Raw genomic sequence first — 20,823 nt, forward strand, 5'->3', positions numbered from 1 at the left:
TGAAAGCCATTGCAGATGGATTGGTTGAGTTAGCTCTTGGGTAGCTCAGGGGCAGAAGTTACTGTGGATCAGCTGACAAAGGAACATTTCCCCCTGGTCATCCCATTTGTGCTGTCTGAGGCTTCACATAAAAGACTCTCTCCTGGTTTGCACACTCTACTTAATTTTATTCCAGGGCATTCAAAGCTGTATTTTAATTTCCTTACAACTCACTGTCTCAGGCGTAATTGTTGGCCTTTGAATGGATAAAGATATGTTCAGAGATGCAAAACTTTCTCCTTCAGATTCTTTGGATTTGTTATAATGTGGCTAGAATTATTATTATCCTGCATGGCAGGTTTACCTAATGGTCCTAACCCTGACCCCATAAGGGTCCTAACATCCTAATAGTAGTAACGCCCCAGACAGTGCATAGCCTACCTCAATATTTCAGGGCTTCTACTAAGCCGGTGGGATCCATCACTCTAAATTTGATAAATCCCATGGGCTTCCTCCTCCCTTAATCTGCCCTGACTTCAATCAGTCCAAAACTTGGATGAAACTGATGCTTCTTTATAGCTGCAAGGATTCTGCTTAGCACAAGTGTGGCTCATGGGAGCACAAGGCTCCGGTCAAACAGAGTTAGTCTTTACATTATCAGTATGGTGAATGAAACGATGTTTTTTCCTGGCATTTTCACAAGTCCACATGCTGTACTTTAATATATGACTGTATCTTTTAACTGTTGTAGAGGTAATGAGGTTTTCTATGCTATCTGCACGACACACATCATACTGATGTGCAGTCAGCCAGGGGTAATATTTAAGACATATTAGTTACTGTGCATTAATCACTTTTTAGAGGTAAATAATTTGGCCATCCATTTTCAGAAAAAGCGTAGAGGCAAAAACATATACACATATATCAAGCTTTTTCTGCGTTTAAGTTTTAAATGGGTCATCTAAAGGACATTTAGCAGTGCTTTAAAATGCTTTAACTTCTAAAAACGGAATTTACGTGTGAAATACGGGGAATGGTCATTAGATATGTAGAAGTGACAGTGAATTAACTCAGCTCACAATCTATAGGGCAAGTTTTATCTTGCTATTAGTAAAGTGGCCAAATTATAAACCTCTTACCAAAAGTGAATTCCTAAAGAAAAACTGCTTAATGATAGTGGTGCTTCTGGGTCCCATTATGATACAGCACATGGTCATCATAAGGCTTTGTCTGGCAACGTGCACTTAGGCATTTTTTCAGGTCTTGCCATTGTATATTTTTGTAATCATGTATAAAGTTCCAACTGTAAGCAGCTTCCATTCTGACTGAAATATTTATGAGACCACAAGACCAGTTTGATCTCGGCATGCTCCACAGTACTTATTTGTATTCATGTCAAAAGATCACCACCAGAAGTGTACACTTGACAGGTTCAGAGCAACTTGGGATGAAAAAGAAGCATCTCGTGTGCTTTAATGATGGAGCTGTGCAAAGGCGTTGTAACAGCCGTTGCCAATAGCAATGTCTGTTCCTGTATAAACCATTGTGAGGTTTCGTTTTCATGAGCTGATTTGCTTTTTCTGCAGCTCGCTACTTTAAAATAAAACAACAAAACCACACACACACACAAAAAAAAAAAAAAAACAAAACACAAAGGGCCAAATTAAAGCAAGGCTTCTGTTCACTTGTGGAATCAGAGCTGCTCCCACCAGATGTGAACTGGGCTCAGGAAGTCAAAATTCCTTTTAAAACCTGCAGTACAGTGTAACAGGTATATGTATCTAAAGCCTTACTATGACGATATGCTGTATCCTCCTTCAGTGTAAACCTTCATTGTAGGACAAAGCTAACATCATTTATTAATGCCTTTTTTTCCATTTCTACAACAAAACTAGTGGAAGAAAGTGCATGATGTCAGCGTGCTTGGAAGTAATGTTGCTTTGCTTGTTCTACCATGTATTAGGGGAGAATTTCGACCGCCAAGCCAGCATTCGGCGGTCTCTAATTTACACTGACACGGTGGTAAGACGGCCGAAGAAAGTCAAAAGGAGAAAGACTATTACAGGAATCCCTGACAACATACAAAAGGAGCTAGGTATGGCTCATCAGAACTGTATTCCATCCACTGTTCATTGTCACTGCTTATCCTTACTCGACTAATAACATTACCAGTGCTCATGAAACCAATACAGTCTGATAGCCGGTTACAGTTCCAAATACGTGTGTGCCTCCTTGCCACCTTGTGCATCTGGAAATTAGGGCCTTTTATCTGGTGACTTCTATCCGTTGGTGGGAACAAGGTGTTTGGGAAATGGTGGAGTGGTACAACGGAAATCTGCAGCCATGTAAGGTTTCTTCTGGTCTTTAATGCTTTCCCGGAGGTTTGGCCCACTCCCCCAGGATGTTCACTGAAGCAAAACTGAAGTGGGCAGGTATTTTGGCTTGCAAAATAATTACTCAGTGGAGTAAAACAATTCATGGATGCCTTCCTGAATCTGCCAAGAGTTGCATCAACAGGGAAAAACCTGTGCATATTCCAGTTCAGTTTAGATCTAATTGGCAACCCCTTAAGTATCAGTGTTACTTGATTTTTATTGGAAGTAATTTACATGGGTTCATTAGCTATTGCATGTATTTCAAAGGAAAAATGCCTCTGCAGTCACATTTACGCTACCTCAGGCTGTCCTCTCTCACAGTTAGTAGCTTATGTGATATTCAGAGCTGATGAAGTAGTCTGAATTTTCGTGGACCTTTCAGACACTTTTTGAAGAACTCTTTGGTTTAAATCTGGTCATTCTCATTTATTTTTTTAAAAAAGTTTCAATTTTTCCCAAATATAACTTCACAGATAAAATTATGCTTCCCTTCCATTTTTTTTTTTTTTGCAGTAGAGCAAGAACGTGCTTTAAAATAGCCTGGCAGAACATAATTTTAGGTGCTTTACATGTGGAATCATCTCGTATATTGACGATTTCAGTACTACTTTGCATTCTGCATCTCGTTATTATGTTTTCAATTCTTGGTTCTTTGTCTAGATTTTTCAGAAACAGAAGCAAAAATACGTAACTTGTCTGGATGGGGTTGAAATGAGCTAGAGGGCCAGGTGTAGAGAAAGCCAAGTAACAAGCAAGTACACAAGAGCAGTTTGTGAGTGGAACTGTGCTCCTTCAGCATCTACAGTGAGACGGTGCCCTGCCATTCACATCCTCTGCCTCAAGAAAGAAAGTTCACTTGCCCTAGCCCTAATAGGACAGCTAAAGTTAGGCAGCTTTAAATTTCGTTGCCTTTGGATCTCACATAATGATTTTATTTCTAACTGCTGTTCTGAGATTTGTTCAAATTAGTCAGGTGTCTTTGTCCATCTCTTCTTGCGGGATGAATGCTGTTTTGTGCCTGCCATAGGGAACTCCTCCTTATAGTGTGGGTTCCCTCCACAGTCCACAGGGGGCCTTGCCACCTGACAGGAGACACTTTCCAGACCTGGAGTCCTCCTGGAGGTCGAAATTTGAATTTGTTATTTCCTGAGAGAGAATGATGCATTTATCAGCTTTGCAATCAGCTATAAGCAAGCTTGAGAGTTAAATAAAATAAAGTAGCTTTGTTCTAACTAAACAAAGATCAAAACTGGAAACAAAGCTACATAATACTGAATTATTCTTAACAAAAGATTCCCTTCTACTGTTTTCAGTCTTTCTGAGGCTAATCCCTCAGATACCATGTTTACAGATGGTTTGAAGAATAGCAGAAACAACCTTCATCCTCTCTCATCTGTTCAGGATGGATACTTTTTACATTCCCTTCTTCCATTTTAAGCTCTTTGTCTAGAGCTGAGATGAAATGACTTGTGCTCTTTACAAACACTTGTGCCGCTGAAGTGCAAAACTGATACAGGACATCACTGAAATTGTTCGTTTTCAGGGTTGTCACAGTGGTTTTGAGTCTAGTGTGGTATTCTGAAAATGACACGCATACTAAGGTCCTAGTTTTCAACGGAGATCATCTTTGACATATATGGGACCTACCTCAAGGACAGATAGCAGAGCACAGCAGAATGTTTTGTTCCAAACTACTGTTTGTCACTTGTTGGGGTTCCTGATGCTCTTTCAGGCATGTGGATTTTGAAACGAGTGACAAACGTACTTGGGTGGAGGTGTGGAGAATGCTTCCTGCCAGCAGCATTTCCAAAACTTGAAGGTTGTGTTTGTGACTGCTTCAGACAGATATTTAATGCTTGGAAACATCAACTATAGTTTACCTGATGGAATAAACTAAGAATGGAGTTGGCATCAATCTTAAAAAGAAGTCTTCAATGAATATCTTAAAAGAAGTTTGCAGCTCTTCCCAATCTGTTTGCTAAGGGTGACAGGTTTTAAGGTCTTGATTTTGGTCTTTCATCTCTATGCTGAGCGTGTTTCATGTTGCACTGCTTGAAGGTCTTCCTTGGCTCCTATTTTAAGTTGCAGAAATCTCAGGGCTGGCCATATCTCACTGTAGGAGCTCTCTCTGGCCAGTTCCCTGGCCCACAACCGGCAGGCACGTAGGGCTTCAGCCATCTGCCCTACAGTGGAAGTTGTCTGAGGAGCTTCATGTTGCTTCTGTGGCGGTTGTATGTCGTCCAGACAGCAAAACGTGTGCCAGGAAAACTCTCTGATGGCAGTATCCATCCTGTTAACGTACTGCATTCCACGACTGGAAACAAAAGTGTGCTTGAAAAGAGAAGAGTTATCAGTGTCTTCATCTTACAGACGGGGAAACCAGGCATGCTGCAGTGAGGTGCCTTCGCCAGAGTCACCCACCAGGCCGCTGGCAAGGCTGGGAATAAATTAAGTCTCCCCCGTCCATGTTCAGTGCTCTTTCTGCCTTTTCTCCCCTGTCACTCCCCAAATGTTTCTGTAGCCGTCCGTTCCCTATTTTCTTACGCTGTCCCAAAACAAACAATGAGTTGTTTTAAAACATTCCACAGTTCATTTGATCGGAACAAGGATCCGGACTAAACTCCAAATCAAGCAATTGCATTGTGCCTATTGACATTCTCCCTGTGGTTTCAGCTGAATAAATCTCTTTGTTTCTCCCCTGAAGCATTGCTGCGAATGGCTATAATATTTACACAAAGATTAAAATCCCTTGGTACACCAAAGTTGCTGTGCACAGGCTAAATAACCAACACGTACAGCAGATTCTTCTTACCTCTTGTTTATCCTTCAGAAGGAAGCAGAAACTTGAGAGAACCTCAAAGCTTCCACCAAGCTTGAACTATTTTCATTTCTTGCGAGAGAGCCTGGAAGAGCTTCTGCCGGGCCAAGCTGCTGGGGTTCTCCCCTGGCTGCTTTGGAACAAAAAAGTCCAAACAGAAGAGAGAGCCTGTGCTGGTTACTGGCCTGAGTTCAGCGGCCGTGGCACCCTTGTCGAATTTAGCCAAACGTACTGAAAGGAGTCATTAACTGCACCCATGAGGCATGTGCTGAAAGTATCTTTAAACATTGCTGCTTTTGAGCATTGTGGTGCTGCCATGTTTTCACAGGTGTCTTCCCGCGATGAACCGGTCTCTCTGCATAGCCTGAAAACTTCCACGTTAAAAACGCTGTGTAAATAGCTGTGATGTGATGTGATGTGATGTGACGTGACGTGACGTGACGTGACGTGATAGGTGGCATTCTGAGATGGAATAAGAGTATGAGATGCCTACCAGTTCAGAGATGCTAGTTATTTTCCGAACAGTGATTTTTTAACAGCAGGACCTCAGTACTGTTTAGCAGAGCGATACCAAAATAAGAGGAGAAGGCAAAGCATTCCTCTCTCTGCCAAACACAGCAAGGAAAAAATTGGTTTTGCACACCTCTGAATTGTCTCACAGAACATAAATATTATGTATGTATTTAATGGAGTCAGTGTTGCATCAAAACAGCAGAAAGGGCAAGAAACTTTGAGTTGATGTTTTACTTAAAGTTTTTGTGCTCTCAGTTTCTCTGCTCTCTTTTGCCACTATCCATTGCCGGTAGCTGTCTTCTTCAGATGGTACCTTACATGCAAACCGGTATTCTCCCCTCAGGCAAGAAGATGATTCCCAAACAGAAGTTTAGCAGAGATGAGCAGCTCTCTGGGAGAACCTGTCTCAGGCCTTGCTCATTTCTTGGCTCTTGGTTATCTTCAGCTTCCTTCACTCATTCAACTCTCCAGTTTAAATAAAGGCAGCAAAATGCCTTCACATTTCCATGGTTCCTTCTCTGTGTCAGTGCTCTAGGTCTGGCTCGGACTTACTTTCTTTTTCTGAAGGTACCAGGTACCTGGTTCTGTGTTTCTCCAGAGCTCTGCACTGGTGCAGTCCCAGGCTGATGGACAACATCTGGTGTCCCGGACCCTCTCCCTGTCTTGCAGGAGGAGTAGGTCACAGACCTGGGTATCGGTTCCACCACAGTTCATCTTCAAGTAAACATACCTCACCTCACCGAAACCATCTTCAAGTTTTCCATCTCTTGATTTCTTCTTCTTCAACTAAGCATTTTGCCTTTCTTTAATCAAACAAAGTTTCTGTCCTCTTTTGGTTTGTCAAAAAATGCCTTCTAAATTATGCTTTGTATGTACTTTCCTTGAATTATTTCAGTACTTTTTTTTTTCCCACTTCAAGGTGCAATTTGGGGTCTTTACAGTTCTCTGATTTATTTTTTTTCCTCCTCATCTACCTTTTTTTTTTTTCTTCCTAATGAAAGGGGTCAGAGGGTCAGAATGACCTCATGCTTTTCTTCAGCTTGTTTCCCTGCCTCCCATTTTCAATAGCTGACAATGAGTTGTCACCTACAGGACCTCCTGTCAGTCATCAGGATGGATATGACTGACTTCTTCTTGTGGCACAGCTCAGATCCCCTGTTGATACTAACTAGATGGTATCATTTGGGACTGTTGAAGCTTCTCCTTTGACATGCCTTAGAGGAAATAATTCCATCTCAGCAACATGGGGGCACATAAGTCCTTCTGATCCTTGGGAACTCAGCTGTTCTGTTGAAGACTCCTCTTAATTGATATTCTTTTCCAATTAGTCCCTTCAGCACCAGCAGTTACAGGTCCCACAGGTAAGAAGAGTCCCAGATATCCAGTGGTCCTGCTGGAATACCACACAAATACTCAGCTGTTCAAGCCAAGTAATTCTGTATCCTGCTTCAAGTTGCAACTTTAACAGTCTTTGGAGAGAATATCTCTCTATCAGAGTTACTGTGTACCTTTTAACTAATACTGGTTTTATAGCTGTAGTTTCTCAACGTTGTACGTTTCCAGCATTATTCATCCAGAGATCAGGGTGTTACCAAGTACGTATCATCTACTTTTTGACAATAGGGGATGAAAGACAGAGATGCCAGGAATATAATCTTTACCAGAGGCTGTTCAGTTAGTGAAATGAAGACAATCACAAAAACTTAAATTCCCAATATTTTCATCAAAATTCTCCCTTTCAGGGTGGCAGTGATACATGCAAGGATTCCTGAAAAGTGTTGCAGGATTCTCTGCAATGTGTTTCTCCCCTCTGAGAGATTGCAGATGCTTCATGGAGCACAGTGAAAATTCCTTAAAATTGCCATGAGCCTGATGTACTTGTTTGTTTCTTGTTGAGCATCTATTAAAAAATCATTTGATGTGTCAGTACTAGGGTAAAATAGATGAAGAATCTGGGGGGTTTTTTGTAACACTGGAAGTTGTGGTGCCTGCACAGTGGCTTGGCTAGGTCACCAGGTTTGGAGGAGGATAGCTAGGTGGGGCATGGAGAGAAGATGAAAGCAACAAATCTTAGGAATGTGCCTGTGGCACAAGAGACAAGTGCTTATAGGAGAAATGATTAGTCAGAAGTTTGGAAAGAGAGATTGCTTCTATATACTAGTTGAAACAAGCATATTCTTTATGATACCAGCACACTTACATTTTATCCTCTGAAATCCTCAGGCTTTTATGCTCATTTCAATGCAGAGGACCTTTTTGCTGATTCTCGGCAGCAAGTTGCTGGTGCCACCAGATCAGCCAGAGTCACAGGGAGACAGGGAGTCTTCTAGTAGCTAGTACCTGGCCCTAGGGATTACGTGCAGACACTTTCTTTTTTCCATCAAATTTGCATTCAGTCTCAGTCCCTGTCATCTCTCATAAGCAATACCGGTAGCAACCAGAGTCAGGAAAAACTGGTGTAACCTGTCTATGCCTATCTTGGATCAAGCTCTTGGAGCTAAGGTATGCATTTGAACCTCTTCTCTGTGCTTCCATGCAAGAGGTGTTAAATATGTTGCATGTTTTGGTTGTTCCAGATAGTAGATGTTCTTTACTTGCTGCTGGAGTCTACGCTGAACATGTGCATTAGGAAAGAGCAGTTGCCCTGAGAGATATTTTCAGCATAGTAAGTAGTAGGGTAATAAAGAAGAAAGGAGTGTAGATACAGGTCTCCTGTGGTGGATGTAGCACTGGCTGCAGGGCTGCTGGACACAGGATAATATAAAATGCAGACAAGGTGATTATTGATTACTTTCAGCCCCATTTATCGTACCACCAAATTGCAGCCACTTCTGACTTTATAATATTCAGCATCTGTAACCTGATGTCCAGTTCTGCAGTGTTTTCTCATGCTCTCTGCTCAGACATCACCCCTGCAACTAAAGGGACTTATGGGTGGTGTTCTCTAAAAGCTCTGATTCATGATTCCAGAATTTTGGTCTTGCAGAAACATCTTGTAACTTCTGTTGTAGCGTTTTTTTGTGAGAGACATAGCATTTTCAATGTGATAGCCAATGAAAGGTTTGAGCTGTCCCTTAGAATTGGATTGTTCATCTTCTGGCTGCAGTACCAACAAAGGCAGTTTGGGTTTAAAAAATTTTGAAAACCCTTGCTTTTCAGTGTTACTCTGGAAGCGAGTGAGAGTTTTACAGTGCATTTGGAAATTGCAAGCAGAATAGTCCTCACTACCCTCCTCTCGGTTCCACCAAAATCTTAAAACCCTCAACATTTAAAGAGCTTACCTGAGTCCTAAATGTTCCTGTGGTTGTTTTTTTGAACCATTTTCCCTGCAGATTTCTGTTGTCCCTCTTCAGGAAACAGAACTGTAAAAAGAGCAGTTGCTGTATTATAAAGGGCAAGTAAATCCTCACAGCTTTGCATGAGACTGCGCATACATGTAAAGCTGAAAACAAAGCTGAAGTAATTTCAGAATATGCTACACTTCTACCAAAAATATTTAAAACCTCAGAGTTGTGTTCTTGTAATAGCAACAGCCATGGAAAGGCCTTCACTGATTGTATCCCGTATAATGATTGAAGGATGTAGCCCTGTAGTTTATACTCCTGAGACTGGGCTGTCTCACCCCCTCTGAACCCTGTATTTATTTGGGCTCTGAGCTATTCCACCTACAAGAGGCCTCACACTGGTGCAAAGACCTGCCCTGATGGGCTTCCCTGCAGTATCGAGGTTGAAAGGTCTGCTGCCGTTGAGTCAATTTATGCAGTTTCCATGAGTGTATTAGCCTGGACCTCAAGTTACATCTATTCTAGTAACCAGTGATGCTGAACAGCGTCCTGCACTCGTTTGTCCTGCCCTCTCCTTGGCGTGCTCCTCCGGCGCTGCTCTGGCCCGGGCCAGCCAGCAGTCTCCCAGGATCTGTCCGGGCATGGGTGCCAGGGGACGGGGCAGGAGCTGCTCCCCAGCCGTCCTCGCCAGAAAAGAGCTTAGCTTGGATTGACACAAGAAGGGCCCTTGGCCTCTTTCACTTAGTAGCTTAGATGTAGCGCCGAGGTTTCATTCTGTATTTCAGACATTTTGCATTTGCAATAAACAGTACGTCCCGATAATGCATTCCGACACTCCTGGTTTTGGAAGGAGAAGAGGGGACGTTAGCAAGGCCAGTGTTCTCCTGCTTTGCCATCTGCCTTCCCCAGCAGTAACGTTTTAAACAAGCATAAACTGTCCGTGCGCGTTACGCCACGTGTGAAGTGGACTGCATTTAGCTCCCTGCGTGGGTGCAGGCGTGCTGCATACTGAGATGAGGGGCTCTCCACCACAGGTCAGTATGGGATGGTGTTAGATACTTGCTGTAGCGCTGGCAGCTTCCTTCTCCACAAGCCCCATCCTCTGTCTCGTGTGTGTGTATGTACATTTCGTAGTGGTAGAAAGAAGAAAAATACCCCATCTCTTTGGTTATTTGGGTAACTCGGTACACAGATTTTTATTACTATTTTTAATTGGCTAACTATTACTATTTTTAATTGGTGATGTCATGGTTCCAGAAACATTATTCATGTCTACTTTGATATTTTTCTCTCTCTTAACCTGATTCTGTAGAAAAAATACACGTGGAAAACAAAATTATTTTTCTTACTGTACAGTTCTTAATAACTGTATACAGAATATGCAAATACCTCTCTTGGTTGGCTGCAGTAGTCCATCTGTTCTGACAGTATCTCATATTAGATTATCCAAGGTGTTTGCCAGCATCCAAGAACCTAGCTTTGCTGCAAACCCCTACCAGAAGCAGAAAGAGGCTACGTTTTCGTGAGAGCAGGAGGATCTACACAACGCAACCTAAATAGGCTTCAGGCTGCTAGAAGACTACTTATGTGCCTGGGGAAAAGAAGTAAACAATCTTTTTGTGTGCGCTGCTTTCACTGTAGCCTTTTCAGAGCCCCCTTTTCCTTATCCTAAATGCCCCTTTTGCCTACCAAGAATAAGAGTAATGAAATGTCCTTTAAATGATATTAAAGCTGCATGATAAGAATACCTATCCTCCTGGTCCAGGTCCATATAGTGGATATGAAAGGAGAACAGTCGTATCAGGCATGCCACTTCATCACTCCTGAGACTCGCTTTGAGGCGGAGACTTGAAATAACCAATTTTCCCCCGCAGTGACATATGCAGCATCCTTACAAGCATCTCCAGCAGCACGCCTGCCTCTCGTGTCTGCTATTTATACAGTAACGCAACTGAATTGAAAAGCAACAGCCTTACACAGGCTAATTTTAAAGCAGTGCTCTGGTTTGTGACTTTAGAAGGCAGCTGCCAATAAAAATGTAAGTTTAAAAGAACCCTAGTGTCCTTTCTACTGACCCAGTGATAACTATATTTTAAACTAAAACTGTTTTTCCATTGTCTTCAAAGTTTTTTTTTTATGCCAGTATATGATTATTACTTCATTTAAAAAAAATACAGTTTTTATTCCTGATGGTGCTGAGGATGAGATGACCATCAGTACTAGCCGTTTCTTTTCCCCGCTTCTTGGAGTTTTTCCTTTATGATAAATAGAAAGTAATTGTATGGAGAAATGTTATTTAATGGTTTTCTTTGCAGTGGTGGATAATGTCTTTGTATAAATGCTGTTCTAGCATATGTATTATTTGTGGTAAAACAATGCATGTTTCAATGTGTTAACTTCCTTTCAGACGAACTGCAAGACTTGGAGGGTTATCTGTGTCTCCTGAAATTTTTTTGCTGAAGTGTAATGCTTTTAGAAAGCAGCTCTGATTATTCACATTAGTCTCCACATTTCCTTCCCCTTTTCTTTATTGCGTGAGGCATTAGCATGGAAACACACTTCACGTTTCTCAGGCTTTTGTCTGTTCCTGCTGCTTTGCCTACTGGAAGTCAAACAGTGCTACTTGGTTTCTGACACAACTGATTACTATGGAAATTATTACCATGTTATAAACAGAGGATTTTATGTGTCGAATGTGCAGCAGGAACGCAGATGATTCTGTAAGCAGAAGGTTCCTGGTAGTAAGGAAAAAGGGAAGAGAAATGCAGAAAACACACGTTGCCTGTGCAAAATCCATTGTTGCAGATTCTTTTTCAGAAGGCATAACCTTCAAGAGCATGGGGATCAAGCAGTTGACTGGGTTTTTTTTTTGTTTTTAAACAAGTAAGAAGATAAATGTGAATTTGTGCTTCAAGGAATAATTATTTTATTTTGACTCCAGCAGTTGGCGCTGGCCAAAGTGATTTCCGAGGGCATTCGATGTATGTCCCCGATCACTGCTCCACGCTAGGGAGACTGGACAGCTATCGCTCTGCTGGGCAGCGCTCTGAAACCAAGGACACCAGCTGCCAGACGGAGGACGTTAAAGTGGTGCCTCCTTCGATGAGAAGAATACGAGCGCAGAAAGGACAAGGCATCGCAGCCCAGATGTCTCAGTTCTCCAGCTCGTCTGGAAACATGTCGGTGATGAGTGATTCTGCTGCAGTTACCTTTGCTTCTCGCCAAAATAGCGACTTAGGTTTTCACAGCTTGCCTCGGGCTGGTGCGAGAGTGTCTCTGCAGTCCCTGGAGCAGACACAGAGCATCTCTAGGCAGACGGAAGACGTCGCTGGCACTTTACCCCACCAGATAAGTAAACTGCAAGTGGACGATAGTGTTGTGCATCTGAGGAACAATCCCACAACAGGGACCCTGTCGAGGCCAAAGTCTCAAGAGGTGAGAAGCTATGATGGCGAAAAGTCCGCAAGCCCAGCGTGTGTGGTCTCTCCTCATGCCACCTACTCAACGAGCATCATACCCAACGCAACACTGTCATCCTCCTCAGAAGTTATCGTTATTCACACTGCCCAGAGTGTCGGATCGTTGGATAGTAAAATCAGCAGCTCCACTGTCTACCCGAAGCCAAGAGACAATCCTGTTGCCAGCAGTGCAGTAAGTGGGAAAGAAGATCACCATTCATCAAGCGGTAACTGGAGCGAGAGCAGCTCCACGCGCCACTCACAGACTTCGGATACCATCCCCTCTAATACTGTCATGATGCTTTCCCTTGGTGACTCTGCTGTCTCTCTTAGCACTCCTGGAAACGCAGAGGCCGGGTCTCAGAGCGTGAGCTACAGTTGTAGGAACAATCTTGCTTTGCCAAACCCTTCCCAGGACAGCGATGGTAGGAGTGAATCGAGCTATTCAGGGGAGCGAGCGCAAGCGGCAGTGAACAGCACAGAGCATTGGCTGTACAAGTCTGCAGAAAACAGCGAGACTCCTTCACACAAGGTGGTTTCTACCTCACCAGGCTGCGCCACTCCCGGTAGCAACCTCAGCAGCAGCAGCCTGGAGAGGACTTCGGTCAGGGACGATTCTACTTCTCTGTATTCTGTGGACCACGACAGTTATTACGGTTCTATGCATATGGACTCCGGACTGAAGTCAGACATGCCATGCAATAGTAGTAATGGTTTTGGGAACCCCAGAGACAGCGTGATAAACGTCTTTGAAGGAAAGGAGAAGAAACATCCGAACAACCAGTCAGGCCAAGGTGACAAGTCCCTTGCAAGAAACATCTCTCTGAAAAAGGCAAAGAAGCCACCTTTGCCACCATCCAGAACGGACTCACTCAGAAGGGTGCCCAAGAAAAAAGCCCAGTCCAATGGGCAGGTACTTGATGAAACCCTCATTGCCACTCTCCAGCATTCTCTGCAGTTGAATCTCAAGTGCAAGAACAGCAGCTCCCCTTCCCAGAGCCCCTGCAGTGATTATGAGGATCCCTGGGTGTTGCGCTCCCGCAGCCAAAGCTCAATCAGCGCAAGCAGCAGCATGATGTCCACCACTGCTCCCAACCTGTACTCCATCTGCACAGTCACTCCCTCTCAGAGCGAAACAAGCAGCATCAAGTCGGAGTACGCTGACCAGTGGGGTTACTACAGCGACTATGCCGCAGTGGCAGATGACCAGGTAAAATCCCCAGTGACCCCTTCTGCCAGTGCGTCATCTGCTCTCAGTGATTACAGCATCAGCCACTTCAGTGATGGCTCAAGGGCTTCTGTGCCACAAGTGCCCAGTGGACTGGCCAAACCAAAGAGCGCTTCACCGGAGAAATCCCACCGTGTCACATCGCCATCGAGTGGGTACTCCAGCCAGTCCAATACACCCACTGCGCTTACTCCAGTGCCTGTCTTTTTAAAACCTGCAGCATCAGGAAACGGGAAATCCAAGATGAAGCCTAAAGTGCCTGAAAGGAAATCCTCTCTTCTGTCTTCAGTCTCCATGTCTTCATCCTCCACTTCTCTTTCTTCAAATACATCTACTGAAGGGAGTGTGAGTGTGAAGAAACTGGACCCCGCCCTGAGCTCTCCTCCAGATTCTGGTGCACCTCCTCTTGCAACACCTCCTCCACGTTGCCCTGAACTTTCTCCTCCTCCTCCCCCCCCTCCTCCTCCTCCAGCAGAAGTCATGGATCTGTCACCATTGCCAGCCTCTCCCACATTCCCCCCTCCTCCGCCAGAAGCTGATGTAACTTCTTCCTGTGCCCAGACTGTCCCATGGTTTCCGCAAGAAGCCGCCATCAGTTCGTTCTCTTCCCCTGTTCCTTCTCCATCTACTTTCCCCTTAGGTGTCCCGCCACCAGCACCACCTCTTGATCCCAAACTAACGCAAGGTGCAACAATATACCCACAGTATTCTTTTAAGAAACGTAACCAGGAGGATTCTTGCTACAGTCCAGTGAAACAGCCACTCAACAAGCAAGACGCGTCGAGACCCGTGATGCCCTTAGTAACTACCAAAGCGTTGCAAATGGTGCAGCTGAGGTCTGTGAAAAAAGCAACAGAAGGTGAACCATCACCCGAGTCTGCTTCTGAAACCATCTCTCAGGAAAAGGGTACTGTAAATTCATCGTCGCAGTCTTCCCTAAAGCCATCTCTCTCACTAAGACTCAGTACCAGCTTAGGTGAAGAGGACACGAAAACACAAGGCACTTCGTTTACAAACTCCGCTCAGACACTGGCGCGGGGTTCTCCTCTCGTCCTCTCCGATAACATACCTGCACATGGCAGCGATCAAAAGCCTGCAAGTGCAGTAGGTCTGAACAAGTCTTTCGAAGCTGATTCCGTGCGGAGAGCTACTGAAGATGCAACTGAGTCTTCAGTGCAGAGCGAAGACCTCCCTTCTGGCATGTCACTTCAGGGGTCACCAGCGTCTCCCGACAAGACTCAGGTTGTATTGCCAAGCAAGAAACCACCTCCTATTTCAAAGAAACCCAAACTGTTCCTCGTTGTACCACCTCCACAGTTAGATCTTACAGTGGAGAAAGCAGCTGAAGCGAGTGAGACTGTCAGAGGCACTTCGAGCCCAACTAAGAGAGACGCTGTGCTTGCACACTGCGAGGAGGCGACAAATTGTCTTACAGATGGACTCAGTTCTAGCGAGATGGACTCTGGCAGCCTGGTTCCTGAGGGAGGAGCTGCTGGATTCACCTTCTCTGAGACAGTGGGAACTAGTGCCTTTGTGGTACAGCCTGCTGCATCACCAGCTCGAGAAGAACCCAGGCAGGAGGAGCAGTCCGCTTTTGACGAAGGAAGCAGTTCAGGCAGCAGCCAAGACGGCGGCAGTAACGCTGACGGGCACCTCTCTCAAGAGAACGAAAGTGGTGAGTCTCTTTCCTCTGACTCTTCTTCAGACGCAGCAGTAGCTGTTTTAAAGAAGCTGGGGAGCGAGAGTAGCCCTCCTTGCGTTCGGGTGGGCTTCTGCAGAGAAAAGAGCCTCTTGAGATGGTTTGAAAGCCTAAAGAAAGTTGCAGAGATCAGATTAATACTTTCTGTGAGAGTTCTTGCAATTCCTTTCTCGCTTCTCATTATTGCAGACATGGAAAGAAAATGATGCTTTGTTTACCTGTGCTAGGAAAAGATGGTTAGCTTTGTTCGTGTCGATTTTGCGTTTTAGTGGAAACGGGACAGATTTCCTTTCGGTATCGTTCTCCGCCTGCGTGTGCAAGCAGGCAGTAGGCGTTCTGTGCTCTGCAGTTTCCTAAGCAAGCGTTGGTCTGAAATCCCAGTAATGACAACGGGGCACTCACCCAGTGTCTCGGATGCCTTGCCTTAGAGGCAGCAAGGACTGGGTTCGGGATCGTATTCCTGTTGGGTTCCCACAACGGACTGACGGTGTTGTTTGTTCTCTCTGCGTAGTGGAGGTGTTTGAATCGGATACAGCAAATAGTTCGTTCCTGCCGAGCAATAGTTATGGGGAGGAGACGGACGGGGTGGCAACACCAGCGAGACCAAGGACTACTGAGGATCTTTTTGCAGCCATTCACAGGTACTGTGGAAATTGCCCTTCTCATGCTGTCAGGTCTGGTAGTTCTCTGAAAAATCAATTTAACGTTGTTTTACTAAAATACCCAATTACAGCAGTCATTGCTTTAACAGAAAGCACACGTTTATCAACTTTCTAGTAAGGCTATATATGAAAAAGATAAGGAAAAGAACTTGTGTTTTGCTGTTTTACAAATATATTAAATCCATTCCGAACTAAAAGCTACCAGATTAAATCAATGTAGATGATATTATAAATAGCCTGCTCCTTAAAATATCGAGTTATGTCTAGTATTTATTGTACTGTTCTCAATCTGCCATATTAACTCTACTGTTGCTTTTTCTGTGTATCTTTTTGTTTTCATTCTCGTTCTTCTCCATCTCTTTTTACTCTCTCCGCTGCTTATATGGTGCAGTTTGGGACAGAGGCTCAACGCTAATGCTTCATGGCAAGCGTGGCTGAAACTGGCAAGTAACACGACATGTCAGTCATATGGCAAAACATATGGCAAACGCTGGATTATAGTTTGCCATAATCCAGCCTGAGGTCGGGTGTTTTGTGTCAAACTGGTTCATGAATGAAATGTGCAATACTGGCTCTATTATTAACGACATTATTCATTTCCCTTAAAACCAAAATCATCCTGAATAGGCAACTAGATTTTTATGCTGTCCATGTTAGGTTGTCAAAAAAAAAATAATCTTAAAACCACTCAACAAAATGTGTGCACCATTTAAACAGTACACACAGAAGACCATAACCACTCTCTGAACTCCTGAGCTTGCTTTTAGACTAGAATTGGCGTAGTGGTAGTGCCATCTTGTGGCTTTGTCTTTTACTTCAGAATTTGGAGGGCCCATCACTTTTTAACTGGTCACAGAAAGTGCTTGGCAGCATCCATATAGGTGTATCCAGGTGTTTGGTCAGTTTGAGCATCCGTGTGAGAGTTCTGCATCAGGAGCACTGTGGGGCTGGGATGGGAGAAGCCTTTTGTGAGAACGTGGCTGGGAGTTGAGAGACTGCAGCACTTGGGATGCCAATGCTATTTTTGATTTTTGAAACAATTCTGTTTCAGGTGTTAGAAAAATTACATATATGATACTGACTTTTTACAACTTATAGTTACCCCTGAGGACTTGGCCTGTAGGAGCTGTTCTAAAAATGATCTGTGGCATTGGTGTTGCATGGCTCTCACTAGGACTGTGACAAATCTGGTTTTAGAATGAAATATTCTGGCCAGTAGCCTTTCTCCATTATGTATGCAGATAGAGAGTGGATCTCTGTGTATGCACATACATGGAATTCGTGAGTTTATGGGGAAATGGACAATGGAACTGGATGTGACATAGTTAAAACTGCTTGACACATTTGTTATTAAGACCTTGCTTTTGCTGGCTTTAGACTTGAACCACAATCCTCCTTGGTTGTTAGTTAATAAACCACGTTTTGTTCCCCCCCTATTTCTAAAAGGTGTCATTTCAGTGATTGGCACTCTTGAATTTGTGCTTTGGAGTAAGGCAAGAAATTCAGTGCTATGTGTGTTAAGGGCAGTAAGAACAGTCTGAGTTTGAGTCAGAGTTTTGTTTGAATATATACCCAATCTTTGTCTGAAAAGCCACCAAAACCAAATCTGGCTCTTGATTTTAAGTTTCTGCCATAATTCATACATGCTGAGAAAAGCTGGTTAGATGCTGACAGCAAACTGACCGCTCTGCACTGCATTCACCGTCCTGCTGAATCAAGTCAGGATAACTAAACCTTTCCCTGCAGATCTTTGTAATCGAATTTTGCTTTCCGTTCATTTTGGAATTTCATTTGGTTTTTGGCAGCAGTACAACCCCAGCATTGCAGGGTTTAAAGATACCCATAGGCAGCCAACACCCTAACGAAGGGAAATCTTTTCCCTGTAACCAATGCACACGAATGTTCACACAGAGACTCGCAGAGGGTCCAAGCACCAAATTCACGTGCTGCCTACGGTACTGACACACCGTGGCAGGGGGGGCTGGAACTAGATGATCTTTGAGGTCCTTTCCAACCCAAACCATTCTGTGATTCTAAGGTTCTTAGGTTTGCCACTACTGAAGTCGTCGTTTTATCCCTGTGCTCTCTCCTGGTGCCCGTTCATCCTCAAGCTGAATAGATGTCCCTGTTGCATTCTTCTGCCAGAAGGGCAGGTGGAGGCAGCAGCAGCTGAAAATAACAGCTGTTACAGCTGCCTCTGGGGGGGTATTGTAAGTGATACATGCATAAACTTCACCACTTGAGAGAGTCAGGATTGCTCCAAAGTCTTGGCAGAGTTTATGGCAATGCCTGTTGCTGCCACCTACTCAGCTGATGGATCCAGCTACTTTGTTTTCTTCTCAGTGGGCTGCAATGCATAAAGACATTTGAGCTTGCCTTGGCAAAATCTCAAGGCTTTTAAGAAAGTACAGCTAAAAATCACATTAAGTAGAAACCTGCTTTACAAGGGAAGCGGTCTGTATTGAACACAAGCTTGATGAAAATCAATACAGAATTACAGCAGGATAATCTTGCGTTTGCAACAAGTCTGCTGACTTGTTTTAAACTTTTGCAAATAGCATATTTAAAATTAGGCTTTATACAATCTTTTTGAATTAATTCTTGCTTAGCCTGCAAAGAAGCAAAGCAGCTTTCCTACAGATACCAGGCATGTAATATGTTTCTTTAAGATTTCTAGTAGTGTGAAAATGGGGCAATAGAAGTCCAGTTTCCACTTATTCCCACTTCCATGATCGTTTCTTCTTCTTTTTTTTCTTTTTTTTTGTTATCCCTGCACTTTACATTTAAATTAAAAATCTCTCCACCCTTTCATTTGGAAAGATGATTTTCATGTCAGACAGTCGGTCCCTCCTTCATTTAGTCAAAGAGTTGCAGTGACAGAGCACCAACAGAACTGTGAATTTTGTCCGTGCATCTTAATAGAAGCTGGAAAACTCGGTTTTCACTATTCATTTAATGTTTTGGTTGGGGAGGGGATATTTTTTTAAAATAATTTAATCCAGAATGGTTACATGTGGCTCACTTTACTTCGTCTTAACTTCAGCCGCAGTGCTTTGCAAATCCTTTTCTAAAGGCAAGTGCACTGAACTACACTTCTAATTCTCCAGAGAGCATCAAATGAAGTAGTAAAACAAAATAAACCAAACCAAAACCCCCTGACTTACTCTGGATGACATACTTTTAATCAAATCCCCAAACTAACAGATAAATGGCATTGAATATAATCTTTATAATGCATTAGTCTTAGCAGTTCAATACTGACTCCAGAAAACCTGATTTGCTAAATTCTCTAAAGTGTTTTAGACATCAGTATTGCTGGTTTTAGTAGTTTCATTGTTCCAGATTTGCAGACAATGAGCAACAAACTTAGCTTATACTCCAATACCTGCATTAATGCCTATACAGTTTTGGTGGTGTTCTTAATTCATGCTTTAGATTTACATTACTCCACCCTTATCCCTCTCTCTGCTTTAGCTTAATTCATTGTCATGTCTCTAAGCTGAGTTTAATTAGGGGAAGTAAAAAGTTTCATTTTTAATTTGGTCCTTTTTTTTGTTTGTTTTTCAAACTCAGATCCAAAAGGAAAGTCCTTGGCCGTAAAGATTCTGAAGACGACCGTACCCGCAACCATTCTCCATCGCCCCCCGTAACTCCCACTGGTGCTTCCCCGACCTTAGCTACCCTCAAACAAGCCGGATCCATTCAGAGAAGCGTTCGCAAGAGCAGCACCAGCAACGACAACTTCAAAGCCCTGCTGCTGAAGAAAGGGAGCCGCGGCGACACCAGTTCCCGCATGTCCGCGGCAGAGATGTTGAAGAACACGGACCCGCGATTCCACCGGACAAAGACGGATGCCTCCCCTGACCTTTCCGACAGCCCTGCCAGCTGCTCACCCAGCAAAAGCAAACGGGCCCAGGAAGAGTGGGCCAAGAGCGAGGGCCTGATGCCAAGGAGCATGTCTTTCTCTGGCACCAGGTACGGCCGGTCACGAACGCCCCCCTCTGCTGCCAGCAGCAAGTACAATGTCCGCAACCGCATCCAGAGCAGCCCCATGACCGTCATTAGTGAAGGAGATGGGGAAGCGGTGGAACAGTCGGAGGGCAGGGTCCGAAGGACTTTGGAAGAGCAGCAAGAGAGGCAGCTTGATGTGTTCAACAGCGATGAAATGGACATGAATGACTTTCCATATGCTGAGGAGGCAGGCTGCAAGGAGGCCCTGGATCCAACCCATCTAGACTTAATGACTCAACCAGGTACTTCAAGGAAGTGTCTAAGCCCTTCAGCTGAAGAAAGTTAAAAGGCAGTGACAAAAGTCATTGGATATTAGTCTAGAAAACGCCAGAGGACTCGATTCCAGAAGAAAGCCCAGACCAGGACAAGTTTACTTTGCTGAGCATTTATTCCATGAACTGCATGTGTGTGTTTAAATGCTGAAGCAATGATAGTTCTGCATGGCCGGGCTGGGGTGGGGAGGACTTGCTTCCAATGAGTGGTCTGTGGCTTAAAGAATGTTAACAGTTGAATTTTTTGTGTAAAGCCTTAGAAGTCCTCTTGGGGCGGGGGGGAGGGGAGTTTTCTCAGAGCCTGTAGGGGTGTGAAGTTTTTCTTTTTCTTGAGACTGCAATTGTGCAAGCAAAATTTAGGAATGAGCCTGAAAAAGAGGAATGGGAAGGCTCCCGTGGTACAAGCTGGACATTTGCTTCAAAAAGCATCGCGGTGGTGCAGCGTAGTGCGTTCGTTAAGCAGAGGGAGAGGCAGGATGAGGCACATTCACCTGTGAGAAGGTAGTAGGGTCGGTGCTGAGGTT

General features: G+C 44.0%; 1 protein-coding gene across 1 annotated transcript in view; it reads left to right on the top strand.

Annotated features, from left to right (window-relative positions):
• Positions 1-20,313, top strand: part of NHSL1 (NHS like 1) — a 190,265-nt gene extending 169,952 nt beyond the window's left edge. The window contains exons 5-8 of the mRNA XM_086632038.1: positions 1,943-2,074; positions 11,911-15,330; positions 15,866-15,995; positions 19,590-20,313. Of these exons, the coding sequence (XP_086488164.1) occupies positions 1,943-2,074; positions 11,911-15,330; positions 15,866-15,995; positions 19,590-20,313 (4,406 nt within the window). The remainder of the gene's footprint in view (positions 1-1,942; positions 2,075-11,910; positions 15,331-15,865; positions 15,996-19,589) is intronic.
• Positions 20,314-20,823: the final 510 nt, after the last annotated feature.

The sequence above is a fragment of the Tauraco erythrolophus genome, chromosome 2 (genome assembly GCF_009769465.1).
Source record: "Tauraco erythrolophus isolate bTauEry1 chromosome 2, bTauEry1.pri, whole genome shotgun sequence".
Lineage (NCBI taxonomy): Eukaryota > Metazoa > Chordata > Aves > Musophagiformes > Musophagidae > Tauraco > Tauraco erythrolophus.